This window comes from Chiloscyllium punctatum, chromosome 15 (assembly GCF_047496795.1).
Source record: "Chiloscyllium punctatum isolate Juve2018m chromosome 15, sChiPun1.3, whole genome shotgun sequence".
Lineage (NCBI taxonomy): Eukaryota > Metazoa > Chordata > Chondrichthyes > Orectolobiformes > Hemiscylliidae > Chiloscyllium > Chiloscyllium punctatum.
Genome location: NC_092753.1, coordinates 76,110,447 through 76,132,590, shown reverse-complemented (window position 1 = coordinate 76,132,590; position 22,144 = coordinate 76,110,447). Strand labels below are relative to the sequence as shown.

Sequence of the window (22,144 nt, the reverse complement as noted above, 5' to 3'; positions counted from 1 at the left end):
AAATTTTGTATTTGATTCTCACAGCAGGATCTACTCTAAATTGGAGAGACCAAAATCGAATTCTGAGTGTTTTGCAGAGTACTTTTGTTCAATCTGCATGCCCTGACTAGAATTTCCTCATTGATTTTCATTTTAATTTCCATCTTGTCCCATTTTGTGATGTCTACTCTTGGCTTATTGAAGTGTTCCAAGGTTGAGGAACAGTACCGGCGGTTCTGCCGACTGTCTTGCCTTCTGAGGGGGACCATCCTCCGTGTTCAAGCTCAGTTTCCTCATCTTTCGATAGGCACATTACAGCCTTTTAAACTCAACACCTTTTTAGGCTCTGACTCTCTTTCATCCCTTTTTCTTCACAGATTTCAGTTGGTGTCTCTCTTTCTCTTGCTTTTGTCTTCAAACCATAAGCTATTCGCCACTCTGCCATTTAAAGCACTTAGGTGGAAGTGGGTACTGCAGATGCTGGAGATTAGAGTCAAGATTAGAGTGGTGCTGGAAAAGCACAGGAGATCAAACAGCATCCAATGAGCAGGAAAATCAATGTTTTGGGCAAAAGCCCTTCATCAGCGCTTTTGATGAAGCGTCCAGACACATCTAGTGTGATAGCATCTGTGGAGAGAAATCCAAGTTAATCGGAACTAAGGAAGGTAAAAACAAGGACTGCAGATGCTGGAGATTAGAGTCAAGGGTAGAGTGGTGCTGGAAAAGCACAGCAGGTCAGGCAGCATCCGAGGAGCAGGAAAATCGATGTTTCGGGCAAAAGCCCTTCACCTAACCCTGAACTAAGGAAGGATCACTCGACCTGAAACGTTAACTCTGATTTCTCTCCACAAATGCTGCCAGATCTGATGAGCTATTCCAGCAACTTCTGTTTTTATTTCTGATTTACAGCAGCCAGTTCTTTTGGTTTCTATTTGCTGAACCTGTAACCATGTATTTTAGCCTTGGATCACACAGTTTTGTACGATTCCTATCTTTCCTTTTTTCACTGAAAACTAAATTCATGTCCAGCTTTCCTTAGTTCAGATAAAAGATCTGATATGGAGGTGCCAGGGTTGGACTGAGGTTGACAAAGTTAAAAGTCGCACAACACTAGGTTATAGTTAAACAGGTATATTTGGAAGTACAAGCTTTAGGAGTACTGTTTCTTTGTCAGGTATCCAGTGGGGCACAATCATGGGATACAGATGACACTGATCTTTTACAAATTCTAACTGATGCAATGTATTGGACAAACCTAGATTGCTGTTAAGTCTTTAATCACTTAGAATGGGGATGTAGATTTTGATTCATTAACATGTAAATCTCCAAACTTCTTTCAAGTCACAATCCTGAGACAACTTAGAAGGTTTTATTTTTTAAAAAAGTGACATTGAATCAGTCAATGCATTCACGGGGTGAGGTGAGAGTCTGTCAATATCCCAACCTCGAGTCAGAGTGGATTTATTTCCAAAATATAAATTGATAAACTGTTGCATTGACTGACTGCCTATAGCTTGTGTGCTTTTTTAAAACAAAATAGAATACATCTGCAAATGCAAATTCACCCAGTGACTTACGTGTGTATGTGGGAGCGAGCGAAAGAGTGAGTGTGGGAGTTTGATGGAGTATATGTCGGAGAGATGGTTGTGATATTAATCCCAAAACCCACGTTTTATTTCAGACAGCAGCTCCCATCCCTGGTGCTGTGATAATGGAGGAATTTCCTCAAAAGGTCAGAGGGGAGGCAGGTGCAGTGAAAGGGGCGGGGATTGAGGCGGGGCAATGAATGTGGGCGGGACCTGAACTGGGGCAATGGATATGGGCGGGGCCATGTCCGAGGGGGGCGGGGCCATGTCCGAGGGGGGCGGGGCGGGATGCTGCGGAGCCACACCTGGATCAAGGGGCGTGGCACGGACGAGCTTGCGCATCTGCGTGACCTTTCACCGCAAGTCCTTCCGGGGTGCGGAGCGTGGTTTGTTGTCGCGATTGCTGTTCCATTTGAAAAGTTTCCGAACAGACGTTTCTCGAAGGATAGGGAGATTGATTTGCGAGGTGAGATCGGTATTGTTGTCAATTTAGGTGTTTGTAGCTGCTGCAAGTTGGAGCGGCGCGTTGTCAGCATTGTTGTTGTCTCCATGGAAACGCCGGAGCTCCAGCTCCTTCCCTCTTTCCTGGTTGTTTAAGAGTCACTGAGGTCTGCAACAGAACAAAGTACAGCACAGGAACAGGCTCTTCCCCCATCAAACCTAGAGTCTCACATAATACTTTTCTAAACTAAAAAAAATACATTTTGCTATTCATATTAATTCTGTCAAGATGCCTCTTCAAAGTTGCTGTGTTATCTGTTCCTCTGGCAGTGTATTACAGGCTGTTACCACGTCTATAATATAAATGCCCTTCTGTCCATCGAGTTGGTGCTGGTCAAAAACAAATACCTCAATATTCTAGTGCCATTTTCCAGCACTTAGCCCATTGCAGGAAACGTCGGTTTTCCTGCTCCTCGGATGCTGCCTGACCTGCTGTGCTTTTCCAGCACCATGCTCTCGACCCTAATCTCCAGCATCTGCAGTCCTCACTTTTGCCATACCCTTGTATGTCTTAGCATTGCAAATGCACATCCAAATACTTCTAAACTGTTTTGAGGTTTTCTGCTTCCACCACCTTTACAGACAGTGAGTTCTAGATTCCTACAAATATTTGTCCTGACAGCCCCTTTAAACCTCCTGCACGTTATCTTAAATCTATATCCCTGGTCATTTGAATTGTCCATCAAGAGAATTTTCTGTTCACCTTGTCTATATCCCTCACAATTTTATAATCTCAATCTCTTCTGTTCCAAGAAAAACAATCCCAGCCAATCCAACCTCTCTTGGTAACTAAAACTCTCCAGATCAGGCAACATCCTAGCAAATCCCCTCTGCCCCCTTCCAATGCAATCGTATCCTTCTTAGAACTGCATATAATACTCTAGCAGTGGCTTAACCAACACTTCATATATTTCCAGTGTAACCTCCTTGCTCTTAAACTCTCTGTCTCAACTAATAAATGCAAATATTCCCATATGCCACCTTAAGCACTTTTTATCTATTTGTCCTGCTACCTTTAGGGAGCTGTGGACATGCACAGCAAAGTCCCTCCAATCCTCTCTATTTCCTAGGGTCCTGCCATTCATCAAGTATTTCCTCATTTGTCCTGCACCATTTCACACTTACCCAGATTGAAGTCCATTTGTCAATGATCAGGCCATGGATGTCTCCTGTAATCTAAGATTATCCTCACTATTTACACAACCTCCTCCAATTTCCGTATCATCCATCAACTTCCTGATCAACCCTCCTGTCATTTATATATACCAACAACAGGAAGGGCCCCACAGTCACAAAAGTACCCTCAACTCTCACTGTCTGTTTCCTGCCACTCAGGATGCAATTAATTACATTTACACGTGTATTCAATTTTATCCATCACAATGGAGGTTCCTGATTGGCTTATCATTATTCAACCTGCAACAGCCTAGCCAAAGACTTTTCCAAGTGGTCTTCAGAATACATTTAACAAATGTATTCACCCAAGGTTTCAGAATTCAGAGTCAATTAAGGCATATTGGTTGAGAAGAAATTACTGCATGTGGTGGTACAGTGGTTAGCACTCCTGCCTCACAGTGCCAGGGACCTGGGTTCAATTCTAGCCTTGGGTGACTGTTTGTGTGGAGTTTGGATGTTCTCCCTGTGTCTCCCTGCTCCAGTTTCTTCCCATAGTCCAAAGATGTACAAGTTAAGTGGATTGGTCATGAGAGATTGCCATAGTGTGCAGGGACATGTAGGCTAGATGTATTGGTCATGGTAAATGTAGGTTTACAGGGATAGGGTGGAGGCTACTGGGTATAGGTGGGATGCTCTTCACTGGGCCGAATGGTCTCTTTCCACACTGTAGGGATTCTGTGATGCTCTCATAATTCCTCTTTGCTTTAAAGTTATGGTGATGGGGTATGGGGAAGATGATGCTTGACACCAAATGATGGTGTAAAGGGCATATTAAATTCGTGATTGAACACGAAGTATTTTCACAGCTTTGCTATTTATGAAACTGGAATTCTGAAGATTATTGTTTTACCACAGCTATGGTTCAGTTACACATCAAGCAAGGTAGCGAGAGCCAGTTTTTACTTGATACTACAGTAGATATTGCAGTGGAGGACCTAACCAAGCAAGTAGCTGCCATTTACAATGGAAGGCTTAAGATTGACCGGATCTGTACAGGTGCGTATCACATCATTCTTGCAACTGTCAAATGTATTGGTAATTTAGCAAGAATAGTCTTGATGGGCAGCAGATACCTCTGACATATGCTGCAGTATTCACAAGAATCTCTTTGAGCATTATTATAAATTATGTATGACTGTTGTTCCAAATAGTTTAATTTATTTTCTGTCTGTTTTCTTTTCCTGATGAACCATCATGGCTTGAATACAATTCCACATGTACCAGCCATTTTTTTGGCATTTTGCCTTTGGCATGAGTATTGCTTGATTGTTTTACCACAAGAGCTATACATCTGAAGACAATCTTTGCCTTATTCAATGTGCATACACATACAGTCACTCCAGTACAATCAATGTGGATTGCCTATGTATTATTTTTATCTCCTTCCCAGCCTAAGAAAGTGCAAGCTTAACTGTGGAACCTTACTGCCTGCTTTCTGAAAGCATTTAATTCAACATATACAGCCAATTAAAAATGGAGCTTTATTGCTGTGTATAATTTCGTTCTGCACTTAATGGGGACCACAAATGAGTTGTCTCAGACAATAAATATTGAGGTGTGAAATTGATCACCCAAGTAGAACTGATGTTATAATCCAAGTCTTTAATTCTAATTCTTGTCATGTTGCACTGGATGAATCTAAGGCATCACTTTTATGTAGAATCTGAACAGCTGGATTCAACACGTGGCTTAATTTCTTGTTTGTAATAAATGCAAATAACATGTCGACCCTCTGATTAGCTGAAGAAAATACTCAGAAAATCCCTGTTGATTTCTGTGTTGGTGCTGAGTTAACTTGTCTTGTTATAGGAAGTAGTAGTAAAAGATTTAGCACAATTTGTTACCTCAGTACGTCCCAAAAGATCTCTAAGCAGGTTTAGTACAGTAAGCAATAAGACTTGATACTTACTGTTCCAATTACTCTATATTAGCTATAACCTGTTATTTGAAATTGCACCAGTTGTGGTCTGTGGATATCATTTAATTCCCCAAGTTGATTTGCAATTTAAAAACAAAACAGATATGCAAGTACGTGTGAATCAATCGTGGGTGAAAAAATTGGCATCTGTGGAAGGGAAAGCTCTTTGGTAGTATCCAGAATAGCAGAGACTCACATTTTTTTGTTCACCCCTACACCCCCCAAGATAAAGTCTCAAAGATTGAATGCTTGTGTGGCTCCATGCCAGGGCTAGAACAGTTTTGTGCTGTCATGAATGTTGGTAAAGAACTCTCCTTTTGACAAAGGCTAGGCAACGTCACACTTCATTTCACCAATATAATCAGGTACTGATGAGCTGCTAACTGTACTTCAAAAATTAACAACATGATTCACAAGAAGGAAGGGTCCTGAACAACCACCTGCAGCATATGAATCTTCTCAGTTTGGCTGGGATCTCCCAGGTATACCACATTTGTAGAAACTATCTTGCCTTGGAATCTGCTGCATTGGCAGCTTTCACAGTAGCCCCCGTTCATTGGACATTGATCCCACAACTTTCTGACCTAGGGTGTCTGTGTTACTTTGAAGCAATATCTGACACCAGCAATACACCATCTATGCAAGGGAAGAGTAATTTCCTTTTTAATGTTACTTTTAAATCAGTATAGTTTGTTTTTACAAGCTTCTTGACAATGTTTTATTTTGCAGAAATATGTGAACTGGCAGAGCATGGTATCTTTCTCCCTATTAATATGCAAGGATTGACAGATGAGCAAATAGAGGAACTGAAACTAAAGGACGAGTGGGCAGAAAAATGTATACCAAGTGGAGGGTTTGAATTTAAAAAGGACGAAATTGGACGGAGAAATGGACGTGGTAAGAAAGCCTGGTCTTTTAGCACCTGAATACAACTTTTGGAAGCTTTTGCTCTTGCGTATGTTAAACTGAGGCTGAGAAGACTCTTTACAAATAGAAAAGATGGAATAACTGCAAATGAGCAATCATACAAAATATTCTTGTTTTAAATAAATGTTACAATTTCTAGATCCAGAAAGAATTTGCTATTTTCCATTCAAAGTTTGTAAGTTAGCTTGCTGAGCTTGAAGGTTTGTTTTCAGATGATTTGCAACCATACATGGTAACATCATCAATGAGTCTCTGGTGAAGCGCTAGTGGTACATCCTAGCCTCTCTAATTATAGGTCTTGGTTTCTTAGGGTGGGTGATGTAATTTCTTGTTTTTTTTTCTCAGGGGAAGATAGAGTCTAAATTGATGGGTTTATTGATGGAATTCTGGTTAGAACACCATGTCTCTAAGAATTCTCATGTGTGTCATTGTTTCACCTGACCTAGGGTGTTTGTGTTGTCCCAGTCAAAGTGGTGACCTTCTTTGTCTGTATGTATAGAAACTAATGATAGTGCGTCGTGTCTTTTGGTAGCCAGTTGGTGTTCATGTATCCTAGTGGCAAGTTTCCTGCTAGTTTGTCCAATGTAGTGTTTTTTACAGTTCTTGCATAGTATTTTGTAAATGATGTTAGTTTTGCTGGTGGTATCTAATGGATCCTTTAGGTTCATTAGTCACTGTTTAAGTGTGTTGGTAGATTTGTAAGCTTCCATGATGCCAAGGGGTCTGAGTAGTCTGGAAGTCATTTCTGATATGTCTTAGATGTAAAGTAATGTGGCAATAGTTCTTGGTTGCGTTGTGTCTGCTTGTTTGGGTTTGTTTCTGAGGAATCGACGAATTATCTATTTTGGGTACCCATTTTTCTTGAAAACATTATATAGATATTTTTCTTCTGCTTGTTATAGTTCTTGGGTGCTGCAGTGTGATGCAGCGCATTGAAATAATGTCTTGATGCAGCTCTGTAAAAAACACTACATTGGACAAACTAACAGGAAATCTGCCACCAGGACACATGAACACCAACTGGCCACCAAAAGACACGACCCACAATCACTAGTTTCTATCCATAAAGACAAAGAAGAGCACCACTTTGACTGGGACAACACACACGTCCTAGGACAGGCGAAACAAAGACGTGCACGAGAGTTCTTAGGGACATGGCATTCTAACCAGATCTTCATCAATAAACACATCGATTTAGACCCTATCTATCTTCCCCTGAGAAAAAAAGAACTGGAAATGACATCACCCACCTTATGAAGCCAAGACCTATAAATAGAGAGGCAAGACATACCACCAGCACTTCACCAGAGATTTTCATTGATGATGTTACCGGGTATGGTGATGAAACATCTGAAAACAAACCTTCAAGCTCAGCGAAATAACTTACATACGTATCATCAACCTGAGCTAAAAATCTCAAAAGTCACTAATAGCAAATTCTTTTTCAGCACTGCTTGATTGTCAAGCTGATATATACCTATATGGTAGTGCAATTGAAGGGCTTTCTTAAGGATGAAGAATTATGCAAAGTGATGTGAAATTAGTTTGAAAATGTACCTGCTAAGCTTTCTATTCTGTATTTCAGCTCCCAATGAATCAATGAAAAATGTCTTAAAAAGAACGGTAGAAGAAGCTAAAGCATTGATTTCAAAGGTACTAGAAAAGAGAAAAAAAAACACTTTCATTTTATTATGCTTTTCCCGGACAACCAAAAATTGAGGTGTAATCACTATTCTGTTGTAGGGAAGTAGAGCAGCTAATTTTAGGCCCAGCAAGTTCCCAAAACAGAAATGAAAAAAATGATTGGATAAGTGTTTGAGGGTTAGTAATTTACCAAGGCACCAGAAGAACTCCTATTCCCAAGTGTCTCTTAGGATCATTTAACTCCACTTAGGAGAGCAGGTCGGACCTCAATTTAACATTTCATTTAAAAGAAGTCAGCACAGCACTGATATTAGGAATAAGGAAATTTTAAAAAAGTTTGCATTGTTTAGTTTTGCTTGTCAGCTGCAGCTTAATAATATTGCCACTGATCATTCGATCCTGGATTCAAATCCCACTCTAGAACTTGACTGTAAATCAACACTGGCATTCCAGTGGAGCATGAACGGAGTACCACACAAATGCTTTATCATTCCAATTATTTTTGTGACTAAACCAATGTATCATTAATTTTAAGATGTGTTGAAGCATTGATGGCAATAAAGTATGAAATGAGAAAACTCCTATTTGCTGGAATCTATTGGTTGTTTTAATCTCGGTGGATATCTTAGAGAATTGAGCCTTTAACATTTTGTGAAATTAATCTTTGAACTTTTTCAAATTGTGAAACAATAGACTTTTCAATATAAATAGGTTTTTTTTGAAAAATTGAGACAGGAGTGCGCAGCATGTCTTTTAGTTTTTTTGTGCAAAGACATAGAGGACCATAATGAGTTGTGTGAGATGGACCTGCGGGTAATGTTTTTTTTAAAAAAGTAGGTAATTTACATAGAATGTATTAATGTGGGCAAAATAAAGTGTATAAAGAAGCTTGAGTTTTTATTGTTCTTCAGAGTTCAAAAGGTATCTCTGATTCAGATTCAATTGATCCCTTGTTCTAAGTATCACTAATAGCTGTTCTATATGTTGCAATATAATATTGCTTGCATTCATTCAATATATTGTGAACCATAGAAGTAAGGAGGCTGAATGCTAACAAAAGTCTAACAAAAATTGCCTCATTGTTTACTTGGCTATCAATCTTCAGAATATTCTTCTAGTCCCACTTCATTTAAAATCTTTTCATCCGTGGACTGGAGCAGGAATCTTTCAGTAATTTCTTCTCTCATTTTATGGGAGTTGCAGGTGTACAGGACATTTGGTATACTCTGTTCAATTCTGGTCTCGTAGCTTTAGGAAAGATATTGTGAAACTTGAAAGGATCCAGAAAAGATTTACAAGGATATTGCTGGGATTGTAGAGTTTGAGCTAAAGGGAGAGACTGAGTAGGGTGGGGCTATTTTCCCTGGAGCGTTGGAGGCTGAGGGAAAGTTTATAAAAACATGAGGGGCATGAATAGGGTGAAGAGCCAAGGTCTTTTCCCCAGAATAGGAAAGTTCAAAACTAGAGGGCATGGGTTTGAGGTGAGGGAAAAGATTGAAAAGGGACCCAAGAAGCAACTTATTCACGTATAGGTATGTGCATGGAATGAGCTGCCAGAGGAAGTGGTATAATTACAACACTTAAAAAAGCATCTAGATGGGTATATGGCTCGGAAGAGTTTAGAGAGATATTGGCCATTTGCTAGCAAATGGGACTAGATTGATTTAGCACATCTGGTTGGCATGAGCGAGTTGGACTGCAGGCTCTGTTTCTGTGCTGTATGTCTGTGTGACACTGGAGTAGCACACCAAAAATCAAGTTTTGCTATTCCTGGAGTCGTCATAAAAGTTTAAAAAAGTTTAAAAGTATATTAATTTTCCAATTTATCTGTCTCTTAGATCCAGTTAGATAGAATAGACCTAATTTCTATATTAAACAAGGATAATTGTTTATTAAAAATAAACAGATTCTAGCTACAGGGAAACAGTTAAGAGTCATCAACATGTAACCTCACTAATTAAACTCTGACCTCTTGCACGCAGACAATCACAGGTATGAGGCAAGAAAAAAACCCTTTATGAGGAGAAGTGGTCTTTATCAATTAAGTTTGTTGAGATGATATTTTCTTTCTGATCAGGCTGCTGCTCTTCAATATTCCTTCTCCAGATACTTTCACTTGTTTGTAGGTGACACTGGGTGACTGGCTGACACTGATGAAGATCTTTGACTTACCAATTGAAAGTCACAGCCTACAGAAGCTGGGAAGGGGAAATAAACTGGTAATCTTCAGGCTTGACATGATTTTTACTCCAGAGGAAAATAGTTTCTTCTCCAGACATTTGATGGTTTTTGCCACAACATTCCTGCCCCTAAGCTGGTTTGCTTGACTGGAGCCAGTCACATAGTTGTTGGCAGGTGGAATGCCTTTTTCATTAATAACTAACCCACAGAGCACCAGCTGCTTGTTGTTAGCCGAAGCTCCATTATACACCCTCTTTGGCTCCAGTTTGTCTGCAAACCAACTTGAACAAGCAGCTGTCTAAACAGTACTTGCAATAAGTGTCAGGTTACTTGCATTTAAAAAGTGCAGCAGTCCTCCAGCAATCATTGGTGATTAAAACAGTCCTTTTCCCATTTCAGTCAGCAATCAATAATAAAGACCATACGTTTTCATTTCTTCTTTATCTGTTGAATTAGTTTAGTAAGTTTTAGAGTTGCTCTGGTGATTGCCTGGAGTTAAACTACTTTATTAAGTACATAATCCAAGCCCGACATAACTCATGGAAATATAGGGTGTTGTAAGATTAACAACGATTCTTTATTTGGAAGCTTGATTCTTGCTTATCTGTTTTTATAATGGTAATGTTTAGTGAAAAATTCTTAACAAGAAATGCGATAAGTAAGTCAAGAGCTCTCCCTTTGTATTTTTAGAAACAAGTTCAGGCCAATGTATGTGTAACAATGGAGATGGTGAAGGATGCACTTGACCAGTTGCGAGGAGCTGTTATGATTGTTTATCCCATGGGGCTGCCACCACATGATCCAATCCGAGAAGAATTTGAAGGGAAAGAAGAACTTTCAGGATTACAAGTAAGTAGAAAACAATACGATTAACAATGGAATCCAACAATCGTTGCAATTCAGGTTAATCCATACCAATTACTCAGTTCATCACTGTAGGTTCTGAGGAAGGATCACCACATCTGAAATGTTACCTCTGATTTCTTGTCACGGATGCTGCCAGACCTGCTGAGCTTTTCCAGCAACTTCTGTTTTTGTCACCATTGAACTTGCTTTGGATCCATGAGAATGAATAAAGTTGTATTTTCCTTACCAATTCAGTAAAATGTGAGTGAGTAACTCTTTAATTCTTTGATGTTATTTTGCAGGCTGGGAAATTGGTGACTGAGGAGGCCGAGGCTCAGCTGTGGTGGGCAGGAAAAGAGTTGCAGAGAAGCAAGAAACTTTCAGACTATATAGGCAAAAACGAGAAAACTAAAATCATTGTAAAGATACAAAAAGTAAGTCCATGGTTAAAACAACGTTTCATAAATGTCCAGACAAGGATTGAAAGAGTTAGATTTAGGATATGCAGTCTAAACATGTTTTGGCTTCCCTTTGCCTTTGGAAGTTTGAGTAGTGATATGGTGGAGGTGTTTAAAATAGAAATGCAGATAAACTGTTTCCTCTGCTGAGCATCTAAACCACCAAATCTAACCTAAAACAAAGAACTGAAGATCACAAACAGAAATTGCTAGAGAAACTCAGCAGGACTGACAACATCTATGCAGAGAAAGCAGAGCTAACATTTCAAGTCGAATGACTGTTATTTAGAACAGAAGTGGACTTGAAACGTTAACTCTGCCTTTCTATCGATAGATGTTGCCGGATCTGCTGAGTTCTCCAGCAATTTTTGTTTTTACAATAATTCTATTTTTTTAAATTCATTTGTGGAGTGTGGGTATTATTGTCTAGGCCAGTATCGGTTACCTTGGTTACCTTTAAAAAGGTGCTAGGCAAAAGTGAGGATTGCAGATGGTGGAAACCAGAGTTTAGATCAGAGTGGTGCTGGAAAAGCATAGCAGGTCAGGCAGCATACGAGGAACCGGAAAATCGACGTTTCAGGCAAAAGCCCTTCATCTGGGGGGTTGTTTGTGTGCTGGGGAGAAGGTAGCAAAGCGTACAATAGGTGAATGGGGGTGGGGATGGAGGTGATAGGTCAGAAGGAAGGGTGGAGTGGATAGATGGGAAGCAAAATTGACAGGGAGGACAGTGCAGAGCTGGAAGGTTGGAACCGGGGTAAGGTAGGGGGAGGGGAAATGAGGAAACTGGTGAAGTCCACATTGATGCCCTGGAGTTGAAGTGTTCCGAGTCGGAAGATGAGGCGTTCTTCCTCCAGGCATCGGGTGGTGAGGGAGGAGGGGTGGGATTTGAGGGCAGAGGTGTGGGATGTGAATGAAATGCAATGGAAGGCATCTTCAATCACGTGGGAAGGGAAATTGCGATCCCTAAAGAAGGAGGCCATCTGGTGTGTTCTGTGGTGGAACTGGTCCTCCTGGGAGCAGATACGGTGAAGGCGGAGGAATTGGGAATACGGCATGGCATTTTTGCAGGAGGTAGGGTGGGAAGAGGTGTAATCCAGGTAGCTGTGGGAGTCGGTGGGTTTGTAAAAAAAAAAATCAAGTGTCAAGTCGGTCGACAACATGGTCATCAAATCAACAGATAAAGAAGGAGCCATTGTCATTCAGACTATAAGGACAACTGAACAACCCGGAACACTACAGGCAGCTACCGGCCAATCCGACCAAAGAGCATACTCATGAACTAAAATCATTGATCAGGACTTTTGATCCAGTCCTTCAGAGTAAGCTACACGTTCTCATCCCACGTACATCTCACATAGGGGACTTCTAATGTCTTCTGACAATACACAAAGCCAACACAGCTGGTTGTCCCATCATGTCAGGCAATGGGATCCTGTGTTAGAATCTCTGGCAGTCTCAAGGGCTTCTTGAAACCCACTGCACCATAATATGCCAACATTCTCATGCACAAGTTCGAGCAAGACTTCTTTGCTGCACAGGAACTCCAACCAATACTGTACACCACATATATTGATGACATTTTCTTCCTCTGGACCCAGGGCAAGGAGTCACTGAAACAAATACACAGTGATATAAACAAGTTTCAAGCCACCATCTGTCTTACCATGGATCACTCTTTAGTGTCTGTCTCATTTTTGGACACATGCAGCTCCAACAAGGATGGGCAACTCAGTACCTCAATCTACCGCAAACCCACGGATAATGGCACGATGCTGCACTTCTCGAGCTTTCACCCTAAACATATTAAAACAGCCATCCCTTACGGACAAGCCTTACCTATACACAGGATCTGTTCAGATGAGGAGGAATGTGACAGACACCTGAAGGTGCTCAAGGCTGCCCTCATAAGAACAGAGTACGATGCTCTTCTCATCGAGCGCCAGTTCTGACGTGCCTCAGCGAGAAACCATAATGACCTCCTCAAGAGACAGACACGGGATGCGACCGATAGGGTACCCTTCGTTGTCCAGTACTTCCCGGGAGCAGCACCTCACCAAGACCTTCCCCATGCCTCCACCTCTCGCCTTTAAACAACCGTCAAACCTTAAACAGATCAATGATCACGGCAAACTGCCCAGCCTTTAGGACAATATCACCCATAACACCATACAGCCCTATCATGGCAACTACTGCAAGACATGTCAGAGTGCCGACATGGATACCACCATTACACATGAGGACACCGCCCACCATGTATGCGACAGATACTCGTGCGAGTCGGCCAACGTTGTCTATCCCATACGCTGCAGGCAAGAATGCCCTGAGGCATGGTACATTGGCAAGACCAAGCAGACACTATGACAACAGATGAATAGACACTGCGCAGCAATCGCCAGACATTAGGGGAACACTTCAGCGGTCATGGACATTCGGCCTCAGATCTTCGGGTGACTATCCTCTTAAGACGGACTTTGGGATACACAACAACGCAGTGTCACTGAGCAGAGGGTGATATCCAAGTTGGGTACCCATGAGAATGGTCTCAACCAGAACCTTAGGTTCATGTCATTCTACAGGTGACCCACCACAGTGTGTGTATACACACACACATTCTCACTCACTGTCTCACACTCACTCATGCTCTCTGTCAAACACGTACACACCCATGCCCACAGACTCTCTGAGGCTTATACTTTGTCACACTCATGCACACACTCTACCAAGCACGCACACATACAATCACGTGCACTCACATGCACACACTCACTCTCTGATGCATACGTGCACACACATATATATCAGTTTATGGGTGAATTTGCATTTGCAGAATTGTATTTGCAGGTACATTTTATTTTGCTCAAAAAGCACACAATCTGCAGGCAGTCAAGCCGTATAACATTTTATACATTCCTACTCTGGAAATAGAACTAGTCTGACTCAAGATTGGGATACAGACAAACTCTGATCTCATACCTTTAATGCATTGCCTGAGCAGAGATGTCTTTTTTTAAAATAAAACTTTAAGTTATCTCAAGAATGTGACTTAAAAGTAGTTCTGGGATTTACATATTAATGAATTGAAACTTGAATCCCATTCTAAAAGATAAAAGACTTAACAGCAATCCAGGCTTGTTCAATATATTGTTTCAATTGCATGATACTGCAATCTTTTGCTATAAATTCTGTGTATTATGATCCTGCTCCACAGCTACCTGATGAAGGATCAGCACTTAAAAAGCTAGTGCTTCCAAATAAACCTGTTGGACTATAACCTGGTGTTGTCTAATGTTTAACTTCATTCAACCTTAGTAAGTTACATTAAAACTTTGTGGATTGGTTTTTATTCACAGCGAGGTCAGGGAGCTCCAGCGAGAGAGCCAATTGTCAGTGAGGATGAACAGAAGAAAATGATGATGTACTATTACAAACGACAAGAAGAACTCAAGGTACAAAAATTTACCTAATTTTCTTGAAATATTATTATTTATGTAATGTGCAGATTTAGATTCAACTCTGGAAAATAAGATTTCAAAAGACATTAAGTTACATGAAAACACTTTGACCTAAGCCCACAATGTCCATATCTTCGTGTGGAAAAAGAAATGTACAATTCAACAGATATAAATGCCTCCATATAACTAACAAGCTTACAATTCATATTGTACAGGCAATATTAATGATTCTTTACTGACTTTTGACCTCTAATACAAGGTTGTTTCTTTATGATCTTGATCAAGCACAGTCACATAATAGATAGTTATCCATGTCAAACCTTGGGCATCACTCTCTATAGGAGAGAACTATTGATTTTATAGATTAAGGAGCACCACTGCACATCAAGTGTGACACAAACCTGCTTGAGCTGCTACAGCTGACACAGGGATTCAACCTTGGTGTTGGTATCACTCTATGCCAAACTCGCCATCTAGTCAGCTGAACAGAGGTTTCAACAGGTTAATGTAGAAAATCTGTTTATGTGCACAGAAACGTAATTACACCTCTCAGATGCTGGCAATTCTTGTGTCCAAATAGAATTAGAGTTTATGATCAATTTTTAAATAGAGGCTTTTACTAAAGAATGTTTTAAGATACCATTGCTATTGAACAAGCTTTATCTAAAATATCGCTGAAAAGGTGTAATCATTCACCCCTTCCTAATGGCAAAGTGCGCCATGCCTGACTACAGATGTGAGGACAGTGAAGGCTTCTGTACTGATCTGCACTGAATTGGCTCATAGCAGTTATGGGACCATTATGTTTACCTTTAGTATCTCAGATTGTGGATATTGATAAGGCAGTACAATTACACTTGGCTCCTATTCTTCCTAATTGTAATCCATATATCTGCCTTTAGTACTTTTGCTTAACAAAAGTTTATCTCAGATTTAAAATTAACAATTCAACCTACATCCACTGCCAATTATGGAAGAGTGTTCCAAACATCTATCACCCTTTGTGTGTAGAAGTGCTTAGTAATATCTCTCCTGAATGATCTGGCCCTAATTCTCAGACTATGCCGCTAGTTGTAGAATCTTCAAAATATTGGAAATATCCAAACATTGGAAATATTTTATCTTTTAACCACCCTGTCTATACTTGTTAATGTCATGAAATTTCAATCACATATTTCATGAGCGTTCTAGAATTGTCAAATATAATCTACAAACCTAAAAATTCCTTAAAGAAATCAAAGAAGACTCCCAGTTCCAAAATTTACTTACTTTGAAGGTAATAGTTTTCTGTCAAACTTTAGTGCATCTCCTTCTTAACAAAGAGATAAGGTTTACATTTAGCCATTTAAGAACTCGTGAATGCATCTGCATTTTTATTCAAACATTTCAGCAATAATTTTCTGTTGGTTAGAAATAAACATTTAACAATGCGCTTGCTTTTGGGTAAAATGCTAACCTTGCTTTGTTATTCCTTTCTCAGAAACTTGATGAAAATGATGACGAATCGTATCTTGACTCAGATTGGTCGGACAGGCATGCTCTAAAAAGGCAGTTTCAGGGTGTGAAGGACATAAAATGGGGCCCCAGAAAATAATGATACACAATTCCTGGTACATATTTTTTAGATTTCTATCCTTAACATTACACAAGAACACTGTACCTTCTATTATAAAGTACTTTGGCAAACATAACATTAAGTAAAGAATCATCAGTTGCCCAATGAAATTGCCTCTGCTTTATGATTTCAGCCTTGTTTTTATATTAATTGTTCAACTTCTGAAACAAATAGGAAAGTTTGGATAGCCTGTAGAATTTTAATGACTGTGAATGATATGTGGCAAAAGAAGATCTGTCGCCCAACATTACATTTTGTGTTTAGAAGTTAGAATACTATTTGTACAAATGTTAAATAAATATTTATTTTCAAAGTTGTGTGATGTTTATGTTGCCCTATTTTCCACATGATTCATCACGGGATTCGTGCAATTAGGCATCTTAAATATGCTCAGATTTTGCATTCACAATATGCTGGGACTCTTGGTGCTCGATGTTATTATCATGTAATTTGAAGATTAGTTTCCAGTCTTTGCACAAATGTGGAAATCCAGAAGTTACAGTGCAAGTAAAAGTACTGCTCCTAGGCTGTGCTATTACCATATAGTGAAAGTTAATTTCAGTGCCAAACTTATGAAAGTTTCTAAAGTTGCACAGTTTACACTAAACACCCAGAAATGTTTAGTGCTGGTGTATTCAGGTGCAAGTAAATTTTTAAATTTCCTTCAATCCTAGTTGCTGTCAGAAAATCACTCTAGCCTAGAAAATTTAAGTTTACAAATAGTGATTCTCATTCCTTCAAGCTGCATTTTATTAGCATTGGAGACTTTTAAAAACTTTACTGTCACTTTTTTCCTCTCAATCCCAATTGTTATTTCACTTTCTGTACCTGAAATCAAAATTACAGTTCCTGGTTTACTGTCTGTGAGAGTTCTTCAATATTTTTGAAGAGCTGTTGTTGTTTGCTGTGCTTACACACACCATTGTGTAAGTACCCCAGATCCAGTATCAAATGACCATGTTTGGGCTTGAAACACTACAAAAGCATTGTGGTAAGATGTTAGTGTAGAATGTGGTGGGTGCTGTTCCTTTGTCATTGACTGTACAGTCAAAGGACTTATGCTTTGATTTTTCAAGATGGAGCTGTTGTACAATGAAGTATGTGTCACAAAAATAATGCTCTTGGCTATGCTCAAGAGTTTAGCAAAGTTTAAACAGAAGGGGGAGCTGTGCTATAAAGATTAAATAAGAGTCATACAGCACGAAAACAAACCCTTCAGTTCAACCTGTCAGTGCCGATCAGGTTTCCCAAACTACAGGTCTCCTCTACATTGGGGAGACGGGACGCCTCCTAGCAGAGCGCTTTAGGGAACATCTCCGGGACAACCGCACCAATCAACCACACCGCCAACATTTCAACTCCCCCTCCCACTCTGCCGAGGACGTGGAGATCCTGGGCCTCCTTCACTGCCGCTCCCTCACCACCAGACGCCTGGAGGAAGAACGCCTCATCTTCCACCTCGGAACACTTCAACCTCAGGGCATCAATGTGGACTTCAACAGTTTCATTTTCCCTTCCCCCACCTCACCCAAGTTCTAAACTTCCAGCTCAGCACTGTCCCCATGACTTGTCCTAGCTGCCTATCTTCTTTTCCACCTATCCACTCCACCCTCCTCCCTGACTATCACCTTCATCCCCTCCCCCACTCACCTATTGTACTCTATGCTATTTTCTCCCCACCCCCACCCTCTAGCTCATCTCTCCACCCTTCAGGCTCTCTGCCTTTATTCCTGATGAAGGGCTTTTGCCCAAATTTTACTGCTGCTTGGATGTTGCCTGAACTGCTGTGCTCTTCCAGCACTGCTAATCCAGAATCTGGTTTCCAGCATCTGCAGTCATTGTTTTTATTTTATAACTCAAACCCTCCAGTCCCAGTAACGTGTATCTTTTCTACACCTCCAATTTAATACTAACAGTTCCTATAGTGGGGTGACTAGAATTGTACTCCACAGAACACAGTAGTCCAGAAGTGATCTCACAAATGTCCTGTACAACGGCAACATAATGTCCCAACTCCTGTACTCAATGGTCTGAGTAATCCATTCAGAAAACATGCTTCTTTATTCTTCCTGCAAAAGTGGGCATTTTCCCACAATTTGCTTGTCATGCAGCTTGTAACCCTGGCTCACTTATGGTAATTTTAATTAAAGCATTTTTTGAAAGAGGACTGCTATAACCAACCAGACACAATGGGTGTCTGGAGAGGGAGAGAGAATGTCGAACCTGATGAAGTGTCAGGAAGATGGACTTTAAAATGGAGAAATGTACTACGAACAGAATTGTAATCCCCAGGTAGAATCTCAGACTGTGAAAATGCTGGTATGAAAGTCAAGAGTCTGGGTGAGAGACATATTTGTATTTCCCCCTTTGAAAATACACAAGAGCAAGGGTTAAAGCAAACTTTATTTGTGTCTGTGTATTGGAAGTCTGATTCTTTCTTCTGTGGACCAATGCATTTTGAAATTTATAGCTTTGAGAACAACCATTAAAAACTTCTGCACTCTATAAAAAGGAAAAGTTTCCTTTACTTTGCACGCTGACAACCATTATCGAAGGGAACCAAGACGAAAGAATGTTGATCAACCTGCAAATCAGCTGTTAACTGTAATAGTGTAAATGTGACTGGTACTATCTACTGCATAATCCATAACATGTGCTCTCTATGCTTCATGAAATTCAAATAGGGACAGATCAATATATCTTTTAGTTCATCTTTTTTCAGACAATTTTCTCATTTGTAATTTGTGACCATCTTTGACTGGACCATCTGTTCCCTACTGGTTGTTGGGAAGGTAGTAGTGAGCTGCCTTTTTGAACTGCTACTGTCCATTCGGTGTAAGAACACCTGTAATGCTTAGGGCAGGAGTTTCAGGGTTTTAATCTAATGAAGGATCTGGATGGGTATATGAATAGGAAAGGTTTGGAGGGTTATGGGCTGGGTGCTGGCAGGTGGGACTAGATTGGGGTGGGATATCTGGTCGGCATGGATGAGTTAGATTGGGGTGGGATATCTGGTCGGCATGGATGAGTTGGACTGAAGGGTCTGTATCCATGCTGTACGTCTCTATGACTCTGATGACATTGAAGGAATGGCGATAGATTTCTAAGTCTGGATGAGGAGTGATTTGGACAGAAATTTGTTGTAGGTGGTGTTCCAATATATCTATTGCCCATGTCTATATCGTAGTGGTTGTGGATTTTGAAGATGCTGTCTGAGGAAGGTGTGTTTTGCAATATTATTTCTTCTCACATTTAGTTAATAATAAACTCACTGCTTCATCAATATCCAAAAGGGTAGTTAAATTAGCTTCTATTAAAACATAAATTCTCTTACTCTGGGGGAAAGATATCCATCAATAAGAGAAAATAAGTTGACTTCTTGCGACTAACTGAGAAGGTGGATGAATTAAGAATGTGAAGGGAATCGTGATGAAGAGTTTATGCTCGAAACGACGGCTCTCCTGCACCTCAAATGCTGCCTGACCGGCTGTGCTTTTCCAGTGCCACACTTTTTGACTCTGAATAAAAAAAGGTGAGTTAGCTCATCCCTCCTGAAGCTTAACAATTTGGTGTATTCCATCTGAAACTAGCAATGTGGGGAACCTAACCCAGGATTGGGTCATGACGTACTCCATTTCCCAAGATATTGACCACTCATTAAAGCTCTCTATATTCCTTTGGAGCCTCTTATGTCATCATCATAACTTACTTTCCTACCTATCTCTGTATCACCAGCAAATTTAGCAACATTACCTTTAGTCTCTTCATCCACGTAATTATTTACATTGCCAGAAGTTGAAACCCAAGCACTAACCCCTGTTGCACACCGTTCATTACATCATTCCAACCACAACATCTATTACAGTCAATTCCGCTATAACATGTGTTTCTTCAACATGAATTGACTTTAACGCGATTAAAGAATTCAGATTATTATCTGTAGAATGCAAACTCTCCTTGACTGTACTGGCTATAACACGATTCTGGCTCCATTTGTTTAAATGGTGCAGCTATTGTGCAGTTATCTTATAATGTGAGATCGCATGAAAACTATTGCGTTATATCAGAACTGACAGTATTGCTTACTCTCTGCTTCCTTTTAGCTAGCCAATCCTCTGAACATTGCAACGTGTTAAACCCTGCACCATGAGCTTTTATTTTGTACAATCATTTTTGTTATGGCACTTTATCAAATGCCTTCTGAAATTTTAAGTACAGTATATGCACCAGTTCATCTTCATACACAGCACATGTTACCACCTCCACGAAATTAGTTAAACATGATTTTCCTTTCACAAAATTCCATTGACTCTGCTAATTACCTTGCTTATCCTGTAGAATATATTTAATGATAGCTTCTAAGATTTTCCTGATGACAGATGTTAAACTAACTATCCTTTTGTTCCTTGCTTTGTGTCTCCACTCATTTGTGAATAAAGGAATTGCATTGCTGAATTAATTTTATTTCTCTTGTTCTAACTTTGAAATACTTTAATTACGCGGATGCACTTGGAAAGATGGTTGCAAAATAAACACTTTAGAACACTGAGGACACGATAGTGTTATGTGTATTATACGTACTTTATATACTTTTTCTTACACCGACGACAAATTTAATGTGTGATCTTTCTTAAAGTGCTTATATATCTAACCATATTAGTAAATTTTTACAAAAATAATCTATGGCATGTTTTCTGAGATATCAATGTTGATTTTAATGGGAAATTGTACAGAATCATTGAATTTTTTTATAATAGAGGAGAAGGCTCTTCCACCCCCACAACCCCCCAACTTCTTGCCAGCTCTATAAGTCTTTTTAAAATCAGCTTAAATTGTAGTCCTCCAGTTTGCAACCTACCTGGCACCAATGGGAGTTGTTTATCATTGTCTATGCTAACCAGACTTACCATGATTCTGACAAATTTTAATAAATCTCCTTTCAACTTTCTCTTGTCTAAGGGCAACAGTTCTAGCTTCTACAGCCTCTTCGTGTAACTGGAATCTCTCAGCTACAGAGCATTCTCACCAATGTTTCCTGCACCCTTTCTGCTTTGCCAGTCCCCACCACCCAATATTGGAGCTGGAAACAGTCTCGTTATGTGGGTCCAGCACCTCCTCTGAACCGGACAGCAACTGACCTGGCTCCAAGTTGACTGATTGGTTCCAGGTTTGTCTTCCAATGCCCCCACACAAGATCAAGTGGGAATGGAGATACATGGAGTCCTGGCCTCCCACAGGAGGGTATCAAGAGGAGGCGCCAAGTCAACGAAAATGAAAAAAAAAACCCTGTTACTGAGCTGGAAAAGCAATGATGAAGACATGTAGATGCGGCAGAACCCCGCGCTCAGGAATGAAACGCTACCAAACCCACCACCATCTTGGAAGTCATACTTGTACATAAATACTCCCAAACCCAGCCAGTCTTACATCCCTTTTGGAATTAGTATCTTTTATTTTATTTTGCCTTTCCTCTACTTCATACCAAAATGTATAATTTCACACTTCCTACCATTGAATTTCATCTGCTTCATGTCTACCCGTTCTATTATACTGTTTACATCCTCTCAAAGTCTATCACTAAATTCCTCACAATTTGCAATATTTCTAGCATGCATGTCATGCAAATTTCTTGAGATACAAATGTAGAAATCTTACACAAAGATTGGTTAAGCAATGATATGGGATTTTTGTATATATTCTTATCTTCAAATAATGTTCATTGGGAGTTAAATTTGGTACATTGTATTCTTATCACTGCTGATTCAGACTGCCTAACAAGATTTGGCGCTAACATATGTTATCCCATTTTAAACTGAGTTTAAAATCAGTTCTGCTCATTTTAGACGTGACCTTAATGAAAG

At 40.0% G+C, this 22,144-nt stretch overlaps 1 protein-coding gene across 1 annotated transcript; it reads left to right on the top strand.

Moving 5' to 3' along the window:
* Positions 1-1,912: 1,912 nt before the first annotated feature.
* Positions 1,913-16,597, top strand: cfap298 (cilia and flagella associated protein 298). Its single transcript, XM_072585500.1, has 8 exons — positions 1,913-2,031; positions 4,098-4,238; positions 5,890-6,057; positions 7,673-7,740; positions 10,603-10,761; positions 11,061-11,192; positions 14,567-14,662; positions 16,149-16,597. Exons 2-8 carry the CDS (start codon positions 4,100-4,102, stop codon positions 16,260-16,262), a joined length of 876 nt encoding a protein of 291 aa, XP_072441601.1. The 5' UTR covers positions 1,913-2,031; positions 4,098-4,099; the 3' UTR covers positions 16,263-16,597.
* Positions 16,598-22,144: the final 5,547 nt, after the last annotated feature.